We start from the raw sequence: 22,281 nt of genomic DNA, 5'->3' as shown, positions 1-22,281 counted from the left end.
AAGGAAGGATAGGGAACCTCACATCACGTGGCAAAATGAAATTCACATCCTCCTTGGAAACAGGAAACCTGGGGGCTTCACTAAGGATATTTGTCCTCCCCTTTCAACTCTGACCCTTCCCCATCAAAACATTTGGGATTCATACTGTTGGCCATTTGCTTAATCCAATGCACTGCTGAACATTTCTATTTATTTGTTCCAATTTTTTATATTGGCCAGTATAACTCAAATTCTTCAAGTGATGTATAGCTCCAGTAACAACCTTAAAAAACAACAACAACTGAACAACTTCTTATATCTCTGGGAGCAAAGGCCAAAACCATAAAACGCATAATAAAATCCAAAGTAAAAACATCAACCAAAGATAAAATGGTGGAGGAAAAAAAAAAAGCACAAGAACAGTTCCCTTAAATGGCTAGAAATATAGGAAGGCAATCGCCCTCCAGTGAAAAGACTATCACATCGGCAAGCTTCTTTGGAGCAGCTATAGCACAGATGGGATGCCACCACTGAAAAAGACCCTCTCTCTTGTAGCCATCTGACAAACCTTATTTGGACCTTAAAGTCCAAGAGGTAAATAAAGAAGGAGATGCTCTTTTAGGGCTCGATTAAAATAGTGCTTTAGTTTGGGTCTGGACTGGTAGCCAGTGCAGATGATCCATGTACCGGCATAATATGACAGTATATTAGTCCATCCTTCTTAACACTCCAGCCATTGTGCTTTTGAGTAGGTGAAGGATTTGGAGCACTTTCAAAGAGAGGGCTCTGCACAACCCATTGCAGCTATCCAAATGTGAGGTTATTAGACTGAAATGGATTTAGAATACCCTTGCTTGAGTTTACCATGAGTTACTCCTTCAACAACATGCTTAGTGTTGCATGATTTTATGTCTTGCATTCTACTTTCCAGGGCTGTTTTTCTCTTTACATAGAACACATATTTGTGTTTGGACATCTGTGGTGAGTAGGAATCATTCCCAGTTTGGGGATCTCATTAAGGAACCCTGGCTGTAGCATTTTAGGACATCCCCAGTTCAAGGGTCAGGAATCACCTCATTCTCAAGCAACAGGGAATTGGACAGTGGCTTCAGCCCATGTGGAATCCCATATCTGTCCATCTAGGTAACCTCCAGCATCTGGGATGTCTGGATCCTTACCCCATGATGTGCCAACCCTCTTCAGCTGTGACCCATAAAGCTGTGGATGTTATAGTTCTGTCTTTTACTGTAACTCTCCATTCCTGTTGCATTGCTGAGGCTACAAAATGGGTCCAGAATTGATGTCTTTTAACCTGCCATCTCCTCCCATAATTCCTCCTTAAATGCAGACTTTGTGGCTTTAACATCACACCAGCTTTGGTGCCTACTTTGTTTTAACACTGACTCTGGTGAAGAATTCTGAAGATTCTAAAAACGTGTTCACTGTTTTGTGATACCTTGACTAGTCCTGATAAAGGTATTGTCTCGCCAAGGAATTTGAAATGGCTATAAAATATATAACATGGTTTTAAAAGTATGAATGATTAACCAAACAAAAAACAATCAAGAGAGTATTCTAATATAATATTTGCACTATACCATTATATTCATTTCACACCACTTCAACTTTCACAACACTGTCCTATGGCATTCCGGGATATGTTGTTCAGTGCAGAAATTTGGTGCAATGCTGAAATTCTTGGTGACAGGTACTAGAGTTCTCTGGGAGAGACTTCTGAGCACCTCACCAAACTACAAATCCCAGGATTCTGCACTATGCACATATGGTAGTTAAACTGGAATGAAACTGATATAAATGTGTAGTGTAGATGGGCCCTAAGATAATGCTGAAATATCTTCAATGTAAAAAGAAGATGTGGAAGCAAGAATTTCCATCTGCCAATTTGTGTTGCTGTTTAACTAACCTCTCTTCCCATTCCTTTCAGCTCCCTAAATAGCACAAGAGTTACTTTCTCCCATCTTTAAATGTGCCAAATTAGCAGAGGAGGAAACACAGTGTCAAAGTGGATGTAACAAGACTCCACTGTCTTCAGGCATCTGGTTGGAACAGCCATGTTGGGCGAAAGGGTGGAGTGTTATTGGGGTGTCTCTCTTAAACAGAAGCATCAAGAATTTGTTTCTGATAGTGACAAAGCACCATCCGTGGGCTTCCATGCATCATTTGCATTCCTCTGCTGATATAACAGTGTGGCATCTGCCACCATTTAGTCATCTGGAGAGGGGAGTGACACCCATATGTTACACACGGTATGATAAAGGGGAATAAATAATCGTCATCTCTTGTGACCTCCACGTCTGCTCCATCTCCACTACCACATGCGTTTTTAGAATTGTTTAAATTTGTGTTTGCAACGTAGGTGATGGGATCGGAAATGATGGAATGATCACGTATTCAGTTTCAGCGTTTCTCACTTAGCCAGCCTTGGCTTCAAGCCATGTTGCTTCCAAGCCAGCCCAGCGTCTGTGGGAAAGACACAGATTGAATGCTTAATTACCCCCTTGGTTGATGCTAATAGTAGAAATGAGGTTGTCTTTTCTGCAGGAGAATGCACACATACACATTTTTGTATGGGGGATGGGCTGTAACAAATTATAAACCTGGAGGTGGCCTGAGGACAGCTGCTGGAGCCAGAGCCCAGAGTGCAAAACAGGATCCCAAAGGGAGGAGGATATTTCTCAGCCAGTCATATTCTTAGGCCTACTGGAGGCAATATGGAGATTTCAAATAGCTTGTCAATCACATGGCTTGAGACTACATTACCCCTGCCCCCATACTTTGCCATTCTCCAAGGAGCCGTTAAGGACCCAGCATCTCTCCTCTAGTCTCAGATAGGTCCCAAACACAAAATGCATGAAATCTTATTCAGTTGGTAGGGCCAGCCAAAGATATTTTCCTGCTTAAAGCAAAGAAGATAATAGTGCTTTTCCCTTCGTATCTGCAGAAGCTGATCAGACTGGCAAATTGAATGTTACTTCTGACCTCGCCTAGAATACTCTGTCCAGTTCTGGGCACCATAATTCAAAAAGGATGTTGACATGGAGGGAAATCAAAATGGTAAAATGTTTGGAAACCATGAGGAGCAACTTAGGAAGCTGGGTATGTTTAGCCTGGAGAAGAGGGGGTTAAGAAGTGATAGCCCTGTTTAAATATTTGAGAGGATGTCATATTGAGGATGGAGCAAGTTTGTTTTCCACAGCTCCAGAGAACAGGACCTGGAGCAGTGGATTCAAACTACAGGAAAAGAGATTCCACCTAAACATTAAGTCAGGAACTTCCTGACAGTAAGAGCTGTTCGACAGTTGAACAAACTCCTTTGGAGAGCAGTGAAGTCTCTTTCTTTGGAAGTTGTTAAACAGAGGCTGGATGGCCATTTTTGGGAATTCCTTGACTGTATAAACTTGCATGGCAGGTGGTTGGACTGGATGGCCCTTGAGGTCTCTTCCAAGTCTAAGGAGATTGTCACATGGGGATAAAAAAATGGGAGAAAAGTGCTTTCGTCATGTTTACGTGATCGCAGGAAAGATTTTCACATGACATTGTGCACATACCGTACTTGTCCCATCATCAAAGTGTTGTGCTAGTACAACTTTTCATTAACAACAAAAAACGTTAATGGCTTGCCAATAGTGCTTCATTAGTGCTATCACGAAAGTGTGAAAGGCAATCATGTTTCAATAGCACCATTGAGAATCCGTCATTAAAACTTCCAGAAATAAATTGAATCCCCCAGTCCCCAGTGTACTGTTCAGCAGAACTGCTTCCTGTGTCACACTTGTGAGTCACTGGAGAGTTCCTTAGCGGCGAGAGATTACCCATTTTTTACTCTCCGATCACAACTCCTTCTTTCAATGTGCAGAATGTAAAAGCACTATTTTACCGTTTGTGAATCGTTAATGCCCCATTATTGCGACATCATGTGAAAGTAAGTGTTGTAATATCGCCATTGTATAATTCTTGCTAAATAATGTTAGAATAGCATTATTAAAATGTAAATAGCCTTCATGTGATAATTTCCTAAGATTCTATGATTCAGCATTGGAAGTAATGCTGAAGCATTATCTTCGACCGCACTAGGGAAGGAGGATAGTTACAGGGGTGCAGGACAGGCTGCCTGAAACATCTGAAGAGAAGGGAATAGCAATGACAGATGCCATTATTGCCCTCTTCATACCACCTGCCACCCGAGGTAGTCCCCTCACTATGTAGAGCCCTCAGTGACATCTGGTAACTTGTCTGGGGCAGGGGCACAGCTAAGGCTAGCAGGTTTAATTAATTGTTAATAAGCTTTTTAACAAATCTGATTCAATTGAATTTAAATTAGAAAGCAGAAAAACCTAACTGCTAAGTTTAAGTTAAATTACCATTTAAATTTAAGTTAAATGCTTGAATTAAAAACCCAGCTATTAAGTTTAAGTTAAATTGCCATTTAAATTTAAGTTAAATGCCCAAATAAAAAGCCTCACCGCAATGAACCTGAGCAAAGCCAACCATTATTTATCCCCCATCGCATCCCTGTATTGATCTTGGGAGGCAAAGATGCAGCTACATGAATACTTCAAAATTTCACTTCTCATCTATCCCACCAAAATCTTTCTGCTTAATTTCTCCTGCCTCATTTTCTTATTCCTAATCTTTCTTTAGTTTACTGATTCTCATGTGTCACCCAGCAAAGGTACCAGAGTTAAGAGCTTCAAAAATTTCAGTTTCCCCAGATAGAAGAGGTGCCTCCCTATTGTGTCCAGAGTAGAACAGAGAGGGACAATCTGGGTGCAAATATGACCACCCCTTTCAAAACTTGCTGGCTTAAACTCTTTTGACATTGGAATTAACTAAACTAACATTCTTTAATTAGGAGTTAAAATAAAGGGTTTGGATCTCATGACTTATGTGTAATTCCACAACCTGGAAAAGCCAAGAAAAAACAAGTAGTAATTTGGGAAAAATCCAAGAGTAAAGACGCAGATGGGAAATGGGAAATATATTGTCTCTGTAGCATTGTCTCTCTTTTAATTAAATAATTTCATTAATAACTGAATTTCAGATTAAATGAGCAAGGAATCAACAATATTTGTACGCCAGTACGTTTTGTGGTACAATGGGCAAGTTTTGGTTACACTATTGCGGTTGCTGTGTGACTCCAAGTTGTTTCTGACTTAGGGCGATCCTAAGGCAAAGCTATCATGGGATTTTCTTGGTTCATTTCTTCAGAGACCGTTTGTCATAGAGATGATTTTGCTTGGCTAGACTTCAACTTAGTTAATTCCTAAAATAGAGATGAAACACCCCAAGGTATCTGCCAACTGAGGCAAAGGATTGGATGGTACTGTACTTGATTCCATCTACCACATCTGACCGAAATGGCAGCTGAATGCTGCAGGCTATATTTCAGAGAGGAAAAAACTGGCAAACCACCTCTGAGTATTCCTTGCCTATTGCGGGGTATAGACCACCAGAAAGAAGTGGCTGGGAGCTGCCTCTCTTTTCCGCATAGCCACGCCGCAGCAACCAAATTGTGCGGCGCAGCTACGTGGAAAGCAAAGGAGGGCTGAAAAGCGGCTCCTTTTAGCGCTACCACAAACTGCCTGTGGCGGCGCAAGCATGTCACTGCTGCGCGCGCCCATCTGGATGGCACACAGCAGTGACGTCATCGCTATGCATGCCGTGTGTATGGCGCTATACAGAGATGACATCCTGGTGATGTCCTAGGGCTGCGGGGCATCTGGAAACGGCACCCCGAGTCAACCCTAGCACATCGTGCTGAAGGGCCCATCTGTCCATGGCCTAAGTAAATCCTATGAAATTCATGGAGTTGCCCTAAGTCAACAGACGACTTGAAGAGACATACATACACATGCATCTTTCTACAATCCTGACAATGGAACAGGGTTGAGGCCATCAAACTTGTGGGAAGCAAGCTGGTTTGTAGGGGAGGACACAGGATATGTGGCAGACATACAGCTCTGTCCTTTCAGAGATAGCAGACTGGTGCTGCGCTGGCTGGGAGGAGGCTGCCACATCTGTTGCATGAGGCAAGGGAGTCCTTTGTCTAAGTGAAGGGCTAGCATAGGCAGCAGCTTCCCTTCGTCTTATTAAGTGGGAGTTTTGTATGCTGGCCATGTCTCTACTTGTGAAAGTAGAGCTGAAGAGGCCCCTCTCTCCCCTTCCACCCACATCTGTATTGGACCCTCTCAGGTGTAAACAACCCTCTCTCAAAGATTAAGATCCATCTCTGTGTGTGGGTTTCACAGCCTAGCTCCCCACAGACTCCAAGGCAGGCTATTTCCCTCCCCTGATGGCTGGACACGTAGACAGGGAGAACGATCGTACCTCCAAGTCCCCAAAATAATTACTTTGCTTCTGGCATTGTGTCCTGATCAATGGGCCTCCCCGTCTCCCTTGTCGTGTCTCAGGCAATCGCATTATCACCCGAGCGTGTCTCCATTAGCAGCATCTTAAACAAGCACTGCCGAAAAGAGAGATTAGATAGAAGGGATGCTTCATTTCCTCAAAAATGTTAGCTTGTTCGGGCCAAGAGCTGAATTTCAGGTGTTGGTTTGCTCACAGAAGGAGCAAAGCTTCCCCCCCCAGACACCAGACTGGCCAGTTTCTTCATTCTCCTACTCTTTTCTGATGAATTTACACATTGTCATGATGGAAAATGACTTGATTGCCAGGAAGGGATGAGGCACATTTTCCCCCCTTGAAATAAAATTATCATCATCAACAACTCATTCGTACTTAAGTGCACTTTTCTATGCACAGTGATGTATAAACACATTTTCCTATGACAAAGCACATTTTCCTATGACAAAAATGAGGTGATAAGTGGCAAAGCTCAGAAAAGTTACTTTCTGTGGATTTGTTGTTGTGTTGTGTGCCTTTGACTTATGGCAACACTAAGGGAAACCTATAATGGGAGTTTCTTGGCTAGATTTGTTTGGGGGAGTTTTGCCACTGTCTTCCTCTCAGACTGAGAGAGTGTGACTTGTTCAAGGTCACCCAGCGGGTTTCCATGGCCAAATGGGGTATTCCAAAAGTCCTAGTCCAGCACTCAAACCACTATTCCATGCTGGCTCACTGTTTCCTGGACTACAACTTACAAAATCCCATCAGTCAGTGTGTAGGATTCTGGAAGCTGCAGTCGAAAATGACTTTTCCAACCTCTGATTCTGAGGTTGCCTTTCAGCAGTGCACCTACTATGTCTTTGATAACTCACACCACTCAAATTGTACATGCTGAGGGCTACTTGCTGTCAAGAGGTAGATGTTCATAGCCCTAGATGTGCACAAAAACGGCATGTGCAACACATCACACAACTCCAGCATTCAACATATGAAACCTGGGACATGTATGACCAAGCAACATCACAGTATGGTCAAGCTGCCAACAGTTATTAATGAAGAAGAACACACAAGCTAGCAGAGGCTGCAGCAGTTTGTTTTTGCCTGAGCCAACAGGGAAGATTCTGTTCCCCTCCTTTCCTCTTCCTCCGCCTGAGTGTAGTACAAACTACCTTTGCACTCTGAACACAGCATCAGAAGCAAGATGAGGATGAAGACTGAAAATGGGAGTAGGAAGGATAAACTGGGACATTTTAAATGCAGCTGAAAAAGTGGAATTGTTGTTTTGCACCCTATTGTTTTCAGGAATGGGAAACTCCCAGGGGGGCCATGACCTATTCTGCTGAAGTTGCCAACTATGTCTCCTAACAGAAACATGTTACTTTATTATTATTGTAAATTCACTAGCAGGGATGAAGAGACGAGATTCTGGAGGTTTCTTCCTCCCATGTCGGAATACCTTGGTTGGCTTTAGGAACTATTTCTTTGAACTTATGTGGGCAGGACTGTTGATGATGTCATTTGGTACTTGGTATCAGGTGGCAAATTATTATGGGTCACTCTGTGGCAGAAATCCTATTGGATAATCCCAAGTAGAATAGACCCACTGAATCAGTTTTTGAATAGTAAGTAAACACATAGGTAAATCCAATTGTTTCTGTGGGTCTCCTCTAGTAGAGACTTAGGTCAGCACTTGCTATGAAAGGGAAGCTACCAATCATAGTATCTTCAGGATATTTCCATGGGTGAGCCACAAAGCTGTTGGCTATTATTCCAAAGCTGTGGGAAACAGCTACAAAACGAAACAACAGCAAGAAATCTGTGTCCATTAATGAGATGTGGAATGAATCTCACAAACAGGACTTTTTCAGCACTTATAAGATAAGATATCCATAAGTGTCCTTCACACCACTTGCAGCTTCCCACTCAGGCTGCCATTGGCTCCGGTACCAAGCAACTAGAAACAAGTTTTCTTTTACCGCAACCCCATCTCCCTAGGAGGGCCGCTTAAACTGTTCTTTTGAATTTTCTCCCTTCACACTTCTTTCTCTATGGGGGATTTAATACACTATGTTAAGAAAATTGGATTGGCTGTACAACCCAGAGATGGCCAGTTCATATAGTCAGTGAAATCAGGAGTGGTGATGCTTGCCTGGGATTGAATCATTCCAGACTGCAAGGTGACGATTGTGTCTTGCATGTTTTTACAAACCCAAGTATTTCCCTGCAGATCCAAATATGGCTTATTTGAAAAATGGACTCAGCCTCTATTTCTATGTGTAAGGAGCATAAGGAACACAATAATTTCTTTCTGGGACACCTTTCAAACTTGTCATCCCTTGCACACACATACCCCTCCCCTGAAGTTCAGGAGAACCACTTTTTAAAATTTAGCTGACTGAATCAGTGTGGTGTAGTGGTTTGAATGTTAGACTACAAACCCTGAAGATCAGGGCTTGAATTCCTGATCAGCTTTGGAAACCCACTGGGTGACCTTGAGGAAGTCACATTTTCTCAACCTCAGAGAAATGCAAAAGTAAACCTTCTCTGAATAAACCCAGCAAAGGCCCCATACAGACAGGCCAAAATAAAGCTGCTTCGGGTCACTTTGGAGGTATGCTGTTTCAATGATGCACGTGTCTTAAGAGTCTGGAAGCTGCACCAAAGCTGTGCTCCAGTTCTTAGGACTGGGACATGGCTTTGGTGCAGCTTCCGGACTCTTAGGATGCATGCATCATTGAAACAACATACCTCCAAAGTGACCCGAAGCAGCTTTATTTTGGCCTGTCTGTATGGGGCCTAAGAAAACCCAGTGATAGGGTCACCTTAGAGTCATCATGGCAGAAAATGACTTTAAGGCACAAGGCAATGATATAAAATGGTCCTGCTAAATACGAGTAGGTAGTCAAGAAGAGGACCGCAAAAGAGTAACTGAAAAGAAACCATGCCTTATGAGGAATGGCTGGGTATGTTTAGCCTGGAGAAGAGAAAGTTAAGAGGTGATACGATAGCCCTGTATAAGTATTTGAATGGGTGTCACATTGAGTATGGATCGAGCTTGTTTTCTGCTGCTCCAAAGAATAGGACACGGAACAATGGATGTAAACTACAGGAAAAGAGATTCCACCAAAACATTAGGAGGAAGTTCCTGACAGTAAGAGTGGTTCAACAGTGGAATACACTCCTTTAGAGAATGATGGAGTCTCTTTCTTTGGAAATCTTTAAACAGAGGGTGGGTGGCCATCTGTTAGGGGTGCTTTGATTGTGTGTTCCTGCATGGCTGTGGGTTGGACTGAATGGCCCTTGTGCTGTCTTCCAACTCTATGATTCTATAAAAGGCTCCTCTGTCGGTTTATGCCTCCTGGAAAGATGTGCCTTTTGTCTTTTTAAAAATCATCTTCTTGTCCCTTCACTCATTCATCTATTGTTCTAATTGATTCTGCAGCCTCTGTGAAAAGCTTGGAAGAGCTAATTTACTTGACAAGTGCTGACCATGCTGTTGGGTGGGAGGGTGAGGGATCTGGCAGCTTTCAACCCCTAAAGTAACTTTTCCAAGCTCTGAGACTTTTGTTCCTGTTCCTCCCTCTATCAAATTCTCTTTTTCTAAGGAGGCCCACCTGTCAAAGGATAATCTTCTGTGCTAGAAAGGAGAGAATTTGAATCCTCAGTCTCTTTTAAAGGAAATTAGGCCCTAGCATCCTGAGGCTCCTTTCTCTTCACCCTGTGCAAACATTTCATGGGACGAGTCTCTTGAGGCGCACATCAGCCATCCTAGCCAATATACCAGAGCATCTCTAACCTGTTGCTTAATTGAAGCCTCTTAAATTTTTATGGCCAAATTGGCAGCAATGTCTGTTTTTAGGGAACATTTCATCTTCTTTAACATGCCTGCCTTTGGCAGCATAACAAGGAACAACAAAACTCTGGAACAAAGGGTTTTCCTGGCCCTGTGGTTCCTTTCATAACAATACAGTGCCAACAAATTATACTATACCAATCCTAGGGAATAGGATTTTGAGCAGGAGAATTTATCATTGTAGTTTCCTTGTTCCAGTCACTAGTGCTGTGCATCTTTTAAAGTTGTGCAGAAATACTGTCTAGGATTTCTCTGTTGTTTTTATGATGCAAGCCATGCAAGTGGCTTTGCTTGGGTTTGTAAGTAGTGAAGAAGCATCTGGCTGGGTGAAGCCGTGGAAAGCTACTGTACTGGGGCTAATCCTATGTGGAACCTCTTCTACCCCCCTCCTCTGTTATAAAAAAGGAGGACAACGTGTGCCAGAGACAGTAGAAAACAGCAGCCACTTCTAGTGAACCAATTTATGGCCCAAATACTGTTCACTCCTGATTCAGTCTCTCCCTGAGCCAGCCAAGATGGCAAGGAATCCAGAGGATGCTCAGGACAAAGTGTCTAGAGCATACACTGGAAATGGGTTACAGTCCATCAAAGTTACAGAACTTTGGCTAAAATCTTTCTCAATATATGGCTTTGTAAATCATTTTGTAATGAAATCAGAGTTAGGAAAAATCACTGATCCTGGACTGTTACTCCTTGAATCCTCAAGCCAGCATAGCCACTGGGATTCTGGGAGCTGTAGACAAAAAAGTAACTTTTTCAAGCTCTACACAGAACAAGGATTGGTCAGAATCCTTTCTCCAGCATTCACAATTTTTATACCATTCTTTCCCAAATAGATTAAATTTGGATATATTGTTGTTTTCTTCAAAATGAATGAAAACATAATTCTTCTCCACTTTCTTCAGCCAAATTCAGTAGTTGGATCTTTTCCCACAATGGATTACTATGTTGTACATTGTAGACGAAGAGATTTTCAGCCCTAAAGCATGGTTGAATACATAGGGATTCAAAGCAGATTTTTAAACATTAAGTACTCAAAGATGTGCACCTGAATCTATCAGTTTGGGATTTCCTTACAAATATTTGAATCACAAATTCTTATTACTGTGAATATAGAGAAATTTGCAGTTTTTAGTAATTTCTTATCAAAAATGACATGGACTGAAATTTTCACCTGTACCTAACCAGGAGCCTCATTTCGCTTCACCACTGTTGTTTCTTCTATGGGAACAAGTGATCAGACATCTTATATATGGAGTTTATCGGACAAGGGAAATTGGAAGTATAATCCAATGGCAATCTGAGCGCAATCATGGGGTTTAACATTATTGTGTGATAGACTGCCACACGCAAATTTGGGCAATGGCATGTTATTTTCAGGCAATGGGAAGCCAGTTCGAACGCAATGCGCATTCACGTAATTCCACTAAACTAGCGACTTTAAGTGAATGCGTTCTGGCCCTACTTTCTTTTCATTCAAATTTAAGAGAAATTCCTCCCGTTTGATAAACTCCTATGATACAAAACTGCCTTAATAACAGTTTGAAAGCCATACATGAAAATACTTTTCTTGAGCTGTATCTACATTAGAAACTTAGAGTGGAAGTCTTCAACTACTTGATGGAAGTCTCCAACTACTACCCATTCAAATATATTGTTTACGTCATAGTTGTAAGGGGAAAAAAGGCAGAAGACATGTCAGGAAAAACTGGGAGGGTAAAAAAACACACCCTTTCCCTAAAAAAAACACTATAGGCAGGTTAAATCCACAATAAAAAACTCATCTTGAAGAAATTGTAAACAGTTCCCTTCTCCCTGAGAACACAGAATTCTGAGCATTTTGGTTAAACTGCAGTTCTCAGGATTCTTGCATGGGAAGACACAGTCATTAAACAGTGTAAAACTAATTCAGATTTGTTGCAGAGGTATGACATTTTCATTTTCACCACGATCCCAACTCATCAGTTTAGAGAAACAACCTTGATAGCAATCTTCATAAACACCGTACACGGCCCTTCTCATCTGAAATTCTAGCTGCTGTCAGACTTGAGGTGGATGACAGTCTACGAACAGGTCATAAAAATTTGAAAATACACACAAAATCCCAAAGGCTAAAAATATCAGAATGGCAAATGCTTTAACCCTAATAACCAATATTGAACGCAAGTAAAAGATCTTGCAAGACAGATGTCTACATTCCTGCCAGTCCCTAGGGCTCAGTATGGCTACACACTAGAGCAGAATGGTACAATCTTGTATCTGCTGGTATCCACTGACCATACCAACCAATCTTGCAAATCATCAGTGTGAAAATATCCATCCTGCCAGAGTAACCATTTCTTCTAACACAGCAGTTTAATGCTCTTCACAATGGCTTATCAGCCATAGCCCATTTTCATGCTTCTTTCCTCCCACTCTCTTCATCTGAAATATCTCCTTTCTGTTGCCCTTATCCTCCTTTCCTTTTTTTTCCTTCATGATGCTTGTCAAGGCCTCTCATGGATCATCTCAGCCTCATCTCATCTGCATCTCCAGCTGCCATGTAGTTTTCTCTTTCCTTCTCACAGCAGATGTGCAATTTTCATGACTACTGCTATTAAAGGTTTCTTCCAGTCTAGAGAGAGATGTTACACTTCAACTTCGCAGTTTTCATACTTTCATAATTGGCCCTACATGGGACTGGAATGATCTTACCTGTCTGCCTGAGGAATGTTAATCTTAGAATGTATATGTAGGCAAATTAGTAGATAGTGTAGCATTCAATGGTGTATTTTTCTTCTGTGTGAGCCTGGCTGGTGAGCCCAGTTAGCTAAAACTAGAAAGTGACCTAAAGTTTCACACTTTAAACACATTTCAAGTCAACATTCACAAATCACAAAATTCAAAGAAAGCTGTGTGCCCCAAATGTCCCATCTTAAGACACATAGGTAGCTCAGGGTAGGAGCAGATCCTTTGCTGTTCCTGAGCCTAGAAGGGATAAAGAAGGAATAAAGTCAAAGTATGCAAAGTAATTGGGACCTACCCTTTGCTCTTGTGTGGCTACAAAAGTTTGGAACCCGGGTGCCACACCAAACCCAAGCTCCTGAACAAAGGGTGGCTCAGATTGACTGTGGATCTGGACTTTGACTCCCGCTTCAAATGTTGTTTCGTCTGTAAAGAGAATGGAAAATATGAGTCAGTTCAAAAATATCTTGTGTTTTCAATAATCAATATGAAGAGCATTACTCTGAAATAAATAAATAAAATAATACTGGATGTTAATGATGACAGTGATAGCATTATTATTATTATTATTATTATTATTATTATTATTATTATTGGTAGTACTAGCAGCAGCACCAGCACCAGCAACAATAGTAGCATTTCAAATCAAGAAACTTTCCATTATCCCACACCATTGACCATCTCTTGAGCCACAGCACTATCTCTGGGGAATACTTTACAATTCACAATACAACAGATTATATCAGATATTATTATTATTATTATTATTATTATTATTATTATTATTATTATTTTAAACTGGATATATGCAGTGTCCCAAAGTTTCAAGCTTCCAATGAGCTGCCAGTGCAGGACTTGACTGCAGAGCACTTCCGCCTGAGCTGAAGTGTATTACAACATTTGGTTACAAATCTTAAAAATACAAAATATAAGCAAATGCAATATAGAAATTATACTACCATGGCTTTAATTGTTTGTTTGCTCCTAATTGCACAACTGAAAATATGTGTGCTTAAGTGCCATCAGGTTGCCTGTTGACTTATGGTGACCCTATGAATTTCATAGGGTTTTTTTAGGCAAGGAACACCCAGAGGTGGTTTTGCTAGTTCCTTCCTCTGGAATCTAGCAAATTAAATTTCCATTACATCATTAAAAGTGAAAAGGTCCTTCTCCTTAGCCCTGGCAACTGCAGCTCCTCTCCAGTTCCAGCTTTCTCTTTCCTTCTGAATACAGCCAGCAAGTATAGTTCCTTCCTTAGGATTTTCCTACTCAGTAGGGCAAACCAATACTCATAGGAGTTACATTAAACCTGAAAGCAGAATGCTAGCCTAGCAGAAGAGGTTCAGATAGAATCGGTTTTTCAGAACCTCTCTCCACTTGGAGGGAAATTTGCTTGATTATCACTGCAGAACATCCAAAAATGTTACAGGAAGTGGTACAGACTTAGGGTGAATCTATACTGTAGAAATAATGCAATTTGACATGACTTTAAGTGCTGTATCTCCATCCGGTGGAATCCTACAATTTATAATTTTACAAGGCCTTTAGCTTTCTCTGCTGAAGAGTGCTGGTGCCTCAAAAAACTTTAAATCCCAGGATGCAGCCATGGCAGTTAAAGTGGTGCCAAATGGCATTATTTCTAGCGTAGATGCACCTTAGCCTAATTCTTCATATCTTGGTTCCAATGTGTCATTTTCCTGCATGTATAGACTAGACCTTCTAATCTTTGATGAATTTTCATGCATGCACAAGCTAAGGTGTTATTCCTATTAAAAAGAGTGCATTCACAGACTTTTTGAATTGAAGTTCAAATTCAGAAAGAAAAAGCTCATGAATTCATCCAGCATTTTCCAGTTTTTTATTTGAACCAACAAGAACCTAGAACCTAGAACTAATAAGTCAAGGAAGATCCCTAATGTTTAATTTCCTCATTTACCTTTAGAAACCATACAACAATGGCTTGCTTTGAATGTAGTTCTGCTTATTTAGCTAAGCTATACCTGCTTGCCCACACTGATTCTTCTCTCTTCCTTCTTAGTGCACTGTAAATGAAAACTTCCTGAATTAATTATCTATAATGACCAAAACAGGAGCAGAAATGACGATAAGATATGACAACATCCCATCACATATCTTTCCCTAGAATAAAGATGGAAGCCCTCTGGTCTGGGAGATAATGTGACCATGGCAGGAAAAGAAGCTGCCATTCAAGTCAAGCTTCTCCTGCTCTTATCAGTGATCAGTGCAGTGATCAGATAAGTGTCTATTTAAAGCTCAGGAAGTCAATACATGGAATGGACCTCTGGTTTTCAGCCCAGGCAGCAGTTGCATGGACATCACTCAGGCTCTGCAACCCAGGAAACTTTTGCACTGAGACTTACTCCTGAATAAGAATCCACACCTACTTTTTGTTTGCTTACTGGGAGAATGGCCAAATTGGTAAGAATAATATCTGGCCCTGCTCACATTGCTTTGACCCTACCCTCTTCCACTCTTTTCCCAACCCTTGATTGAATGCGACCCCTGCAACCCTCTGAAATTGGAATTTCCCCCCTGAGCTGAAAAGGGTTCACTATTCCTGCACTGTATATCATACCAGCTACCATATTATCCCTTGCAAACGTGTCCTCAGTCTCTCTTTTCAAAGACCACTAAACTGTGATCTGTACTTAAATGTTCCGAGCTGTTGCTCATATATAAGACTTCTGAGAGGCAAAACCATTTAAGAGCCCTTTGCAGAATTTTGTGTGTATTTACATACAGTTCAAGTTGTGTTTTTCTGGATTTGAAGGAACAATCCTGTTCCACCACCAATTCATTTCACCTCAACCCTCAGCTACCCTCAAGGAGCTCAGCTGTCTCCCTGGGTCACAGATGGCAAAGCTGCGCAAGCAATTCTACTATTTCTATTTCACATTCTGGCAACAAATACCCACATTTCTTTTTTTTTAAAAAAAGCCCTCTCCAGATCAATGTTTGTTTAAACCCTCTTGGCACCCAGCTTGTTTGTCATTTGGGTAATTCTAGCTGTGCGCGCACAAAAATGGAGCAATGAGCAGGTATGCAGGGGGGCAGAGAGGTGGTAGGAGATCTACATCTCAAGTCCTGTGTCACCTAAAAACTTTCTTTTAAAAGGCTTTTATAGATGTGGCAGAGAGGATAGCATATTATGCATAACCTTTTCAAGCTCTGCCTTTCTCTAATGTACAATAACAGCTCAAAGATAAATAGGATTTGTGGTTTTTCTTTTTTTTAAAAAAAGAAAAACAAAATCCCAAGGCCGCTTACATAATGCCAAGCCATCTCTCTGGAAACCTGCTGCTTCTGTGAACACCCTTAGCGGGCGTGGGATTTCTGTTTGGGAAAGGGCTTTCAGCCAGTCAGGGAGCCACTCTGATCAATAACAACAGGCTTTGAAACTCTGTCCTGTCTGATCGATGCTTTAAGCACCTCAGATGATTCTTTTGCTGAGAGTTTCACTCTGTGCACATTTCTGAAAGGCAATGAAAACACCCTTCACTCAGGTTGGCAAAAGTGTGCCTGTTTAGAGATGTGCAGATTTTATCATTACAGCTTGCCATCATTATTTTTTCATGCTGTTATTATGGCTCTCTGGTGTGCAAACGTATAAATATTAAAGCCTGTCCGCTAGCCAACTGAGGAATAGAGTGTGAGAAACAAGTAAGCAGCAGAAAAAAAGGTCTTAGCAAAAAAGGAAGGGCGAAACTGGGATGGATAAAGGGATGGATGGATGTAACTGCAAAATCATAGTTTCAAAGCTAAGATGTCTCAAGGGTTTCGTGGAATGATTCAATGCTCAATCCTAGAATATACTGATTGCACTGATAGCCTGGCCTTCCTCCAATGTGCTCAAAAACACGGTTTGATCCCCCACCCAATTTTTTCCACACAACAAAACTACCATGTGAGCAGTGATTGCTCTGAGGTCACCCAGTGACCTTCATGCCTGACTAATTATTTGAACCAGGGTCACTTCAGTCCTAAGCCAACATGCTAAGCACTGCAGCACTTTGGCTCTGTGAAGATTAGAACCTGGATCTCCCAACTCCCAGTCTAACATTCTTAACTCTCCCCCTGCCAATAATTCAGGATTGGAACAATTTAAAAACGAATGAATGGAGGGAAATGACTATCGTGCTTTCCCCCAACACCACAGTAAATGTACATTCAATCTCCCTGCTTCTTTGGGACAGGAAAGGGATTCTTGATCACACTGCAAGGCCTTGGCTTGCAGCCTCTATCTAACATAAACAATAGCAGTTTGCAATCCAGCTTCAGCACTGCTATATCCTCCATGTTAATTTCCAGCTTCATTTTGGCCTGTCTATACAGGCCCTTAGTCAACATCCTAGGAAGAATCTTGCAACACTACCATGTTCTGCAATTCACATTAGTCTCAATGGCACTTGTGCAACAGAACCTCCCAGGAGATTGTGTTCTCTTGGCTCAAAGGTGTTTGTTTCCCACTCAGTGGCCCTTAGCAATATACCTGAGTTGAAACAGAGAGGCTATGTTTCCCAAACATTATCACAGTCTCCTATATACACATCCTCTCCTTTGGTAATTTTTCTGCTTGCCTCTTTGAAAAGACATCAAACTGTTCAGAAGCAGGTGTAGTTTCAAGAGAACAGGGAATTGTACTGATATGTTTCCTCTTAATCCACTTGTGCCTAGTAGAAGAAGAAGGTGAAGGGCAATGTGCAGTTGAATGTACATCCAAACAGATGCCCTTCAGAAAGCAATACAGTGTCTGAACAGATGCATATCTACGATGTGGATGGCTTCCATCTATGTCTTACTTTCAGTTGAATGGGTACCCTTCATCACATTTAGTTCCAACTAGTTCTTCATAGCTTTTCCCAACTACATCAAAGCAAAAGTGCTGGGATCATAACAGTAAAATAATTACAGTATTTCAAGAAATTCTTTCAAATCTTATTGACTATCATCTTAACTCACAAGGTCTATGATTGCCTGGAATTGCACATTCAACAAATCCTTTCAGGTAACATGAGCAAAATGATAGCAAAGGAGAAGGAGAGTTGAATAGTGGTTTTAGGGTAGTTTTCACTGATCCTTCATTGCCACCCCCATGGCAGCTTCCACAATGAAAATAAACATTCATCACAACGCTACTTATTAATTGCACCAGCATGGGCTTGAGCAAACATAACCACTGATTCCTTAAAAATCTATTATGTCACATGGTGCTACTCCAATCTGTTTTTAATTTCAGCTTTAGCATTTAGTGATTTTAGATGAAAGAATATCGGAAGAGCTTAGATCAATTGGATCGTCCTTTATAGCCATCTATCTCCATTTGTAGAACCACAAGAGACTTCTCCCTTCAAAAATATGATTTTGATAATTTCTTATTTTCTGTGCCTTGAATTTTAAGCTGGCACTACAGATAAGCTCTCATTATCACTGGTGACACTCCAGTTTCAGCTGATGGCAGAATGGTGGGTATACTCATGGAATTTTCTGATAAGCAAATCCAATTAAAGGCCTGCTATAAACCTAAGAACCACTGATATAAAGTAAGTCTGCCTTCCCCGAAGAGCAGCTCTCTAGATGTGCTAGACAACATCATCATCATCACTTGCCCTTATGGCTAATTCTTAAGCTAATGCTAATATGAGATCAATAAGACTGTGCTTCTAGAACAGAGGGCATACTTTTTCTTTTCAGACAGGCCTGGTCTCTAGAACCAGTCTTTTCAGAAAATTAGAGATGGCAAAGAACAGTTTCACACATCTTTCATGGAGACCAATTTGAGGTTTATTCAGAAGAAAATTTGGGCTATAGCCAAGGCAGGTGCTTTGGATACATGCACTGACAACATGGTAAAATGTGGGTGGTTAGGATCTGCCTCCCACCCCCCCCCCGCCCTTTGCTTCTATATTTGCTGCAGTTTGGCAAATTATAGGTAAGACATCATCTGCTTCACACGACTCTAAAAAGTAGCCTTCTGACTGAGCGAAGAATGCAGGGTTGTTGTTTTTTTGTATTTTGAAAATGGGCAGCCAGGATAGATGCCATGACATAATGAGACAGTTAGGCTGAGCTTCTGTTTTGGCAGGAGGACAACAATGAAAAAAGAGCTACGGTAAGATGTTGTGGGTTGATGTGAGGCTTTCAGGGTTAATCTCTGAAAACTAATTAACTTAAAATCTCCCCCTCCCAGTTGTTTCCAAACTAGCAAACTGTAGGCAAGACTAACCATCCAGTGTACCATCTTTTCCAGTTCAAGTCCTTTGTGCAGCAAAGCTGTGATTCTTGACTCTCTGAGTAACAGAAGGTGTCACAACCAAGTGCATTACGCATGCCAGCTATTTTTAGCCAAGCAGATTGTACTCACATCCAAAATCCAGAAGCCATATGCCTCGAGGTGTATTATTAAAAAGCACATTATGTAATATCTAGGACAGAAAGGCACTGTGTTTCAGGCCTCTACAGAGAACTCACCTGCTGCAACCGAAGGTCTGGTGTGTGGCATTATGTCCAACTTGACAGAATACAAAATGGCAACTATGGAGAGACACAGGGAATAGCTAGAGATAACATCTTTCTGAAGTCCCTGGCTTTTTACTGAGCACTAGAAACATACTGGGCAGAGTGTACTGGCCTGTAATATTTTCCTCAGTTCATCTCATGCTGATTGTAAAATGGCAGGTGTGTAAAATGCAACTTCATGATTTGGAATTCTCCTTGTATTCACTCACATTTACCATTTGTTTCTATTTATTTATTTCCCTCCCAAGGTTGAACTATAGATTGTAAACTCCTAGGACAGTGGTACATAACCTTTGGTTTTCCAGATGTTTTGAAGTGCACCTTGTAGAAGCCATAGCCAGCATGGATAATACTCAAGTATCCTGGAAACTGAAATACAAAACATCTAAAGGATCAAAAGCTGAGAATCACTATCCTGAAGTCATGAAAGGACTCGGGTCACTAAGCAGCTATGTAAAGCATCAAATGTACTATATATTATATAGGCCATAAGATTATCCTATCTGTATAAAGGGCAGACCCAAATGTTCTGTTAATAGTTTCAAGTCCTATTAAGAAGTCGTGCTGGGAAAGACTCTATCAATCCATGGGGAAATGGAGCTGTTTGTTTGGGCCTCGTCCTCAATATTAAATGCATAATATCTGCTTTCACTCTTCATACTTTCAAGCAGTGAGCAGGAGTATCTCAAACAGACCTAAAAAGAATAAATTTTTTGGATTATAACTTCAAGAACCCTCCAGAAAATATGAAAAAATAACTTCCCCAAGTTCTGGACATGTGATCAGGAAATCTACAATCATCCTCATAATCACCAGCATCCAGCACCATTCAGGAGTAATAGTAGTAGAACTGATAGAGAGCATATAAGCACATATCACTTACTTTATCATCCTCTTCACCACAACCCTCTCAAGGTTAGCTAACTGCATTATACATGGCAGTTGGTGAGTTATAATAGTGACTGGTTTAATGCCACCTAGTGACCACAGTCTAGGTGAATTGTACTGGAGATCTCACTGCTCCTATCTCTACTACTGGTATATTAGACCAGCTATGTCTCATTGTTGTTTTGTACCAGGATGTTTTTGCCTGAACTGAAAACCCAGCATCTATTTGAGCATCACCTTATATATTACTTTTCCCACCTTATTACTCCAACCATCCTTTAAAGGTTCATGAATATCCAGCCTGCAGAAGCATTTTATAGAATTGAAAAATTTGCATACTACATTTTAAATGCTGGCTAATGCTAGTAATGGGCATTATTTCATTTATTTAGAGAACTAAGCAAACCTCACAGTGTAGATGGATTCTTTGCACTAGTTCCCTACTCATATACCATCTCTCTGTATCAGCCAGACCAGGCCCTGACAAAATCAGGAGAGGCCCTTTTTATAGCCCCACCACCATCACAAGCATATTTGGTGAGGACAGAAGAGACATCTTTTTCACTGTCTATCCCTAGACTTGTGATGGCGAACCTATAGCATGCATGCCAGAGGTGGCACGCGACGCCATTTCGCTGGCACGGCTATGGGGAGGAGGAGGAACAAGCATATGCACACCTGTGGCTCCACCTCCTGGACTTTTTCGGCCTTCAGTTGGCGGTCAGGAAAAGCACAGGAGAGAAGTCCCACTCAGGAAGTCTTGCCCCTAGAGAGTGGAAGTCCTGCCCCCAACACCCAGTAACACCCGGTGCCAGAAAAATACTTAGCTGGGCCACATGGCCCTGAAGATTTTCCATCACTGCTCTAGACTCTGGAGCCCCCTTTTCAAGGTAGCCACACTGGTCCCCTCCTTGTCTTTCCATTGGCAGACTAAAAGCTTTTTATTCCAACAAGTTTTTAAAACAGAAAGTTTTTAAAGAATGGGCTCAGGGACTCTGTATTGTTTTAAACCGAACTATTTTAAACAGCTTTTCATCTTTTTAAAACTGCATTTTATACTTTTATCTTGGGGTTTGAATTGTTTTAATACTGTGAATAATTTAATTCTATTTTAATGTTCATTTTTGAGTGTTTTTAATTGTATTTTATATTGTAAGCCACTCTGAGTCTCAACTTGGGGGGGAGGGGAATGGAATAGGAATACTACTACTACTACTACTACTTCTATTACTACTACTGCTTTGAATCCCACTTTCCTCCCAAAATTGAGCAATAACAGTAGTTGTTATTTTAGAGAACACTTGAAAATTTCTTCGAAAATTCACTTAAGAATAAATTTTCTCTTTTAATCTCTCCTCATTTATTTCATGATATCCATTTTGGTAGCCAAACTTTTAGATCTAGGCTTTTTAACATGCTGGGGGGATGTGGTGAATGAGGCTTATTTGCTTTCCCATTTTGTCTCTGTTTTGCTGTTCATACAAGCCCAGTAAGGGATGCTGGAGGTAGCTGAAGTTCACTTTGCCTCTGTTGTAAGAAGGGTACTGAACAGATAATCAAAAAAATTCAAGAGCTTTCATATAACTCCTAAAGCATGTTGGGCAGCCCTGGCAAAAGTATGATCACCACACTGTGTTTTGTTTTAATCATCAGAAAAATAAGTTGCTTGTTGCAACTGCATGGATGAAAGCCATAGCTTGTGCTAAGAGCACTGGCCTTTTTGTTTTTAAATTAACAATTAGCCAACTACACACTTATCATTTGCGGGTGGGGGGAACTATGACGTAAACTCCATCCATGCCAACCATCTGCACATATAAACAAGAAACTAGGCACAGCTAGCTACCTGCTGTACATTCAGCCTTGAAATCTTTCTATCCCTACTCTCCTTGGTAATTTCTCTCTCTAATATTCCACATTTGTCAGTGACAAAG

The 22,281-nt window shown here is 41.1% G+C and overlaps 1 protein-coding gene across 2 annotated transcripts in view; it reads right to left on the bottom strand.

The window, feature by feature from the left end:
- LOC149309116 (acid-sensing ion channel 2) overlaps window positions 1-22,281 on the bottom strand; it is a 464,458-nt gene that overhangs the window by 25,558 nt on the left and 416,619 nt on the right. For both annotated transcript variants that reach the window (XM_089531833.1, XM_089531831.1), the window contains exon 3: window positions 13,221-13,348. In XM_089531833.1, the coding sequence (XP_089387959.1) occupies window positions 13,221-13,348 (128 nt within the window). The remainder of the gene's footprint in view (window positions 1-13,220; window positions 13,349-22,281) is intronic.

This window comes from Sceloporus occidentalis, unplaced genomic scaffold (assembly GCF_023333645.1).
Source record: "Sceloporus occidentalis isolate IW3139 unplaced genomic scaffold, rSceOcc1.0.p SCAF_7, whole genome shotgun sequence".
NCBI classification, from domain to species: domain Eukaryota; kingdom Metazoa; phylum Chordata; class Lepidosauria; order Squamata; family Phrynosomatidae; genus Sceloporus; species Sceloporus occidentalis.
This window is presented reverse-complemented; position numbering and strand designations above follow the sequence as displayed.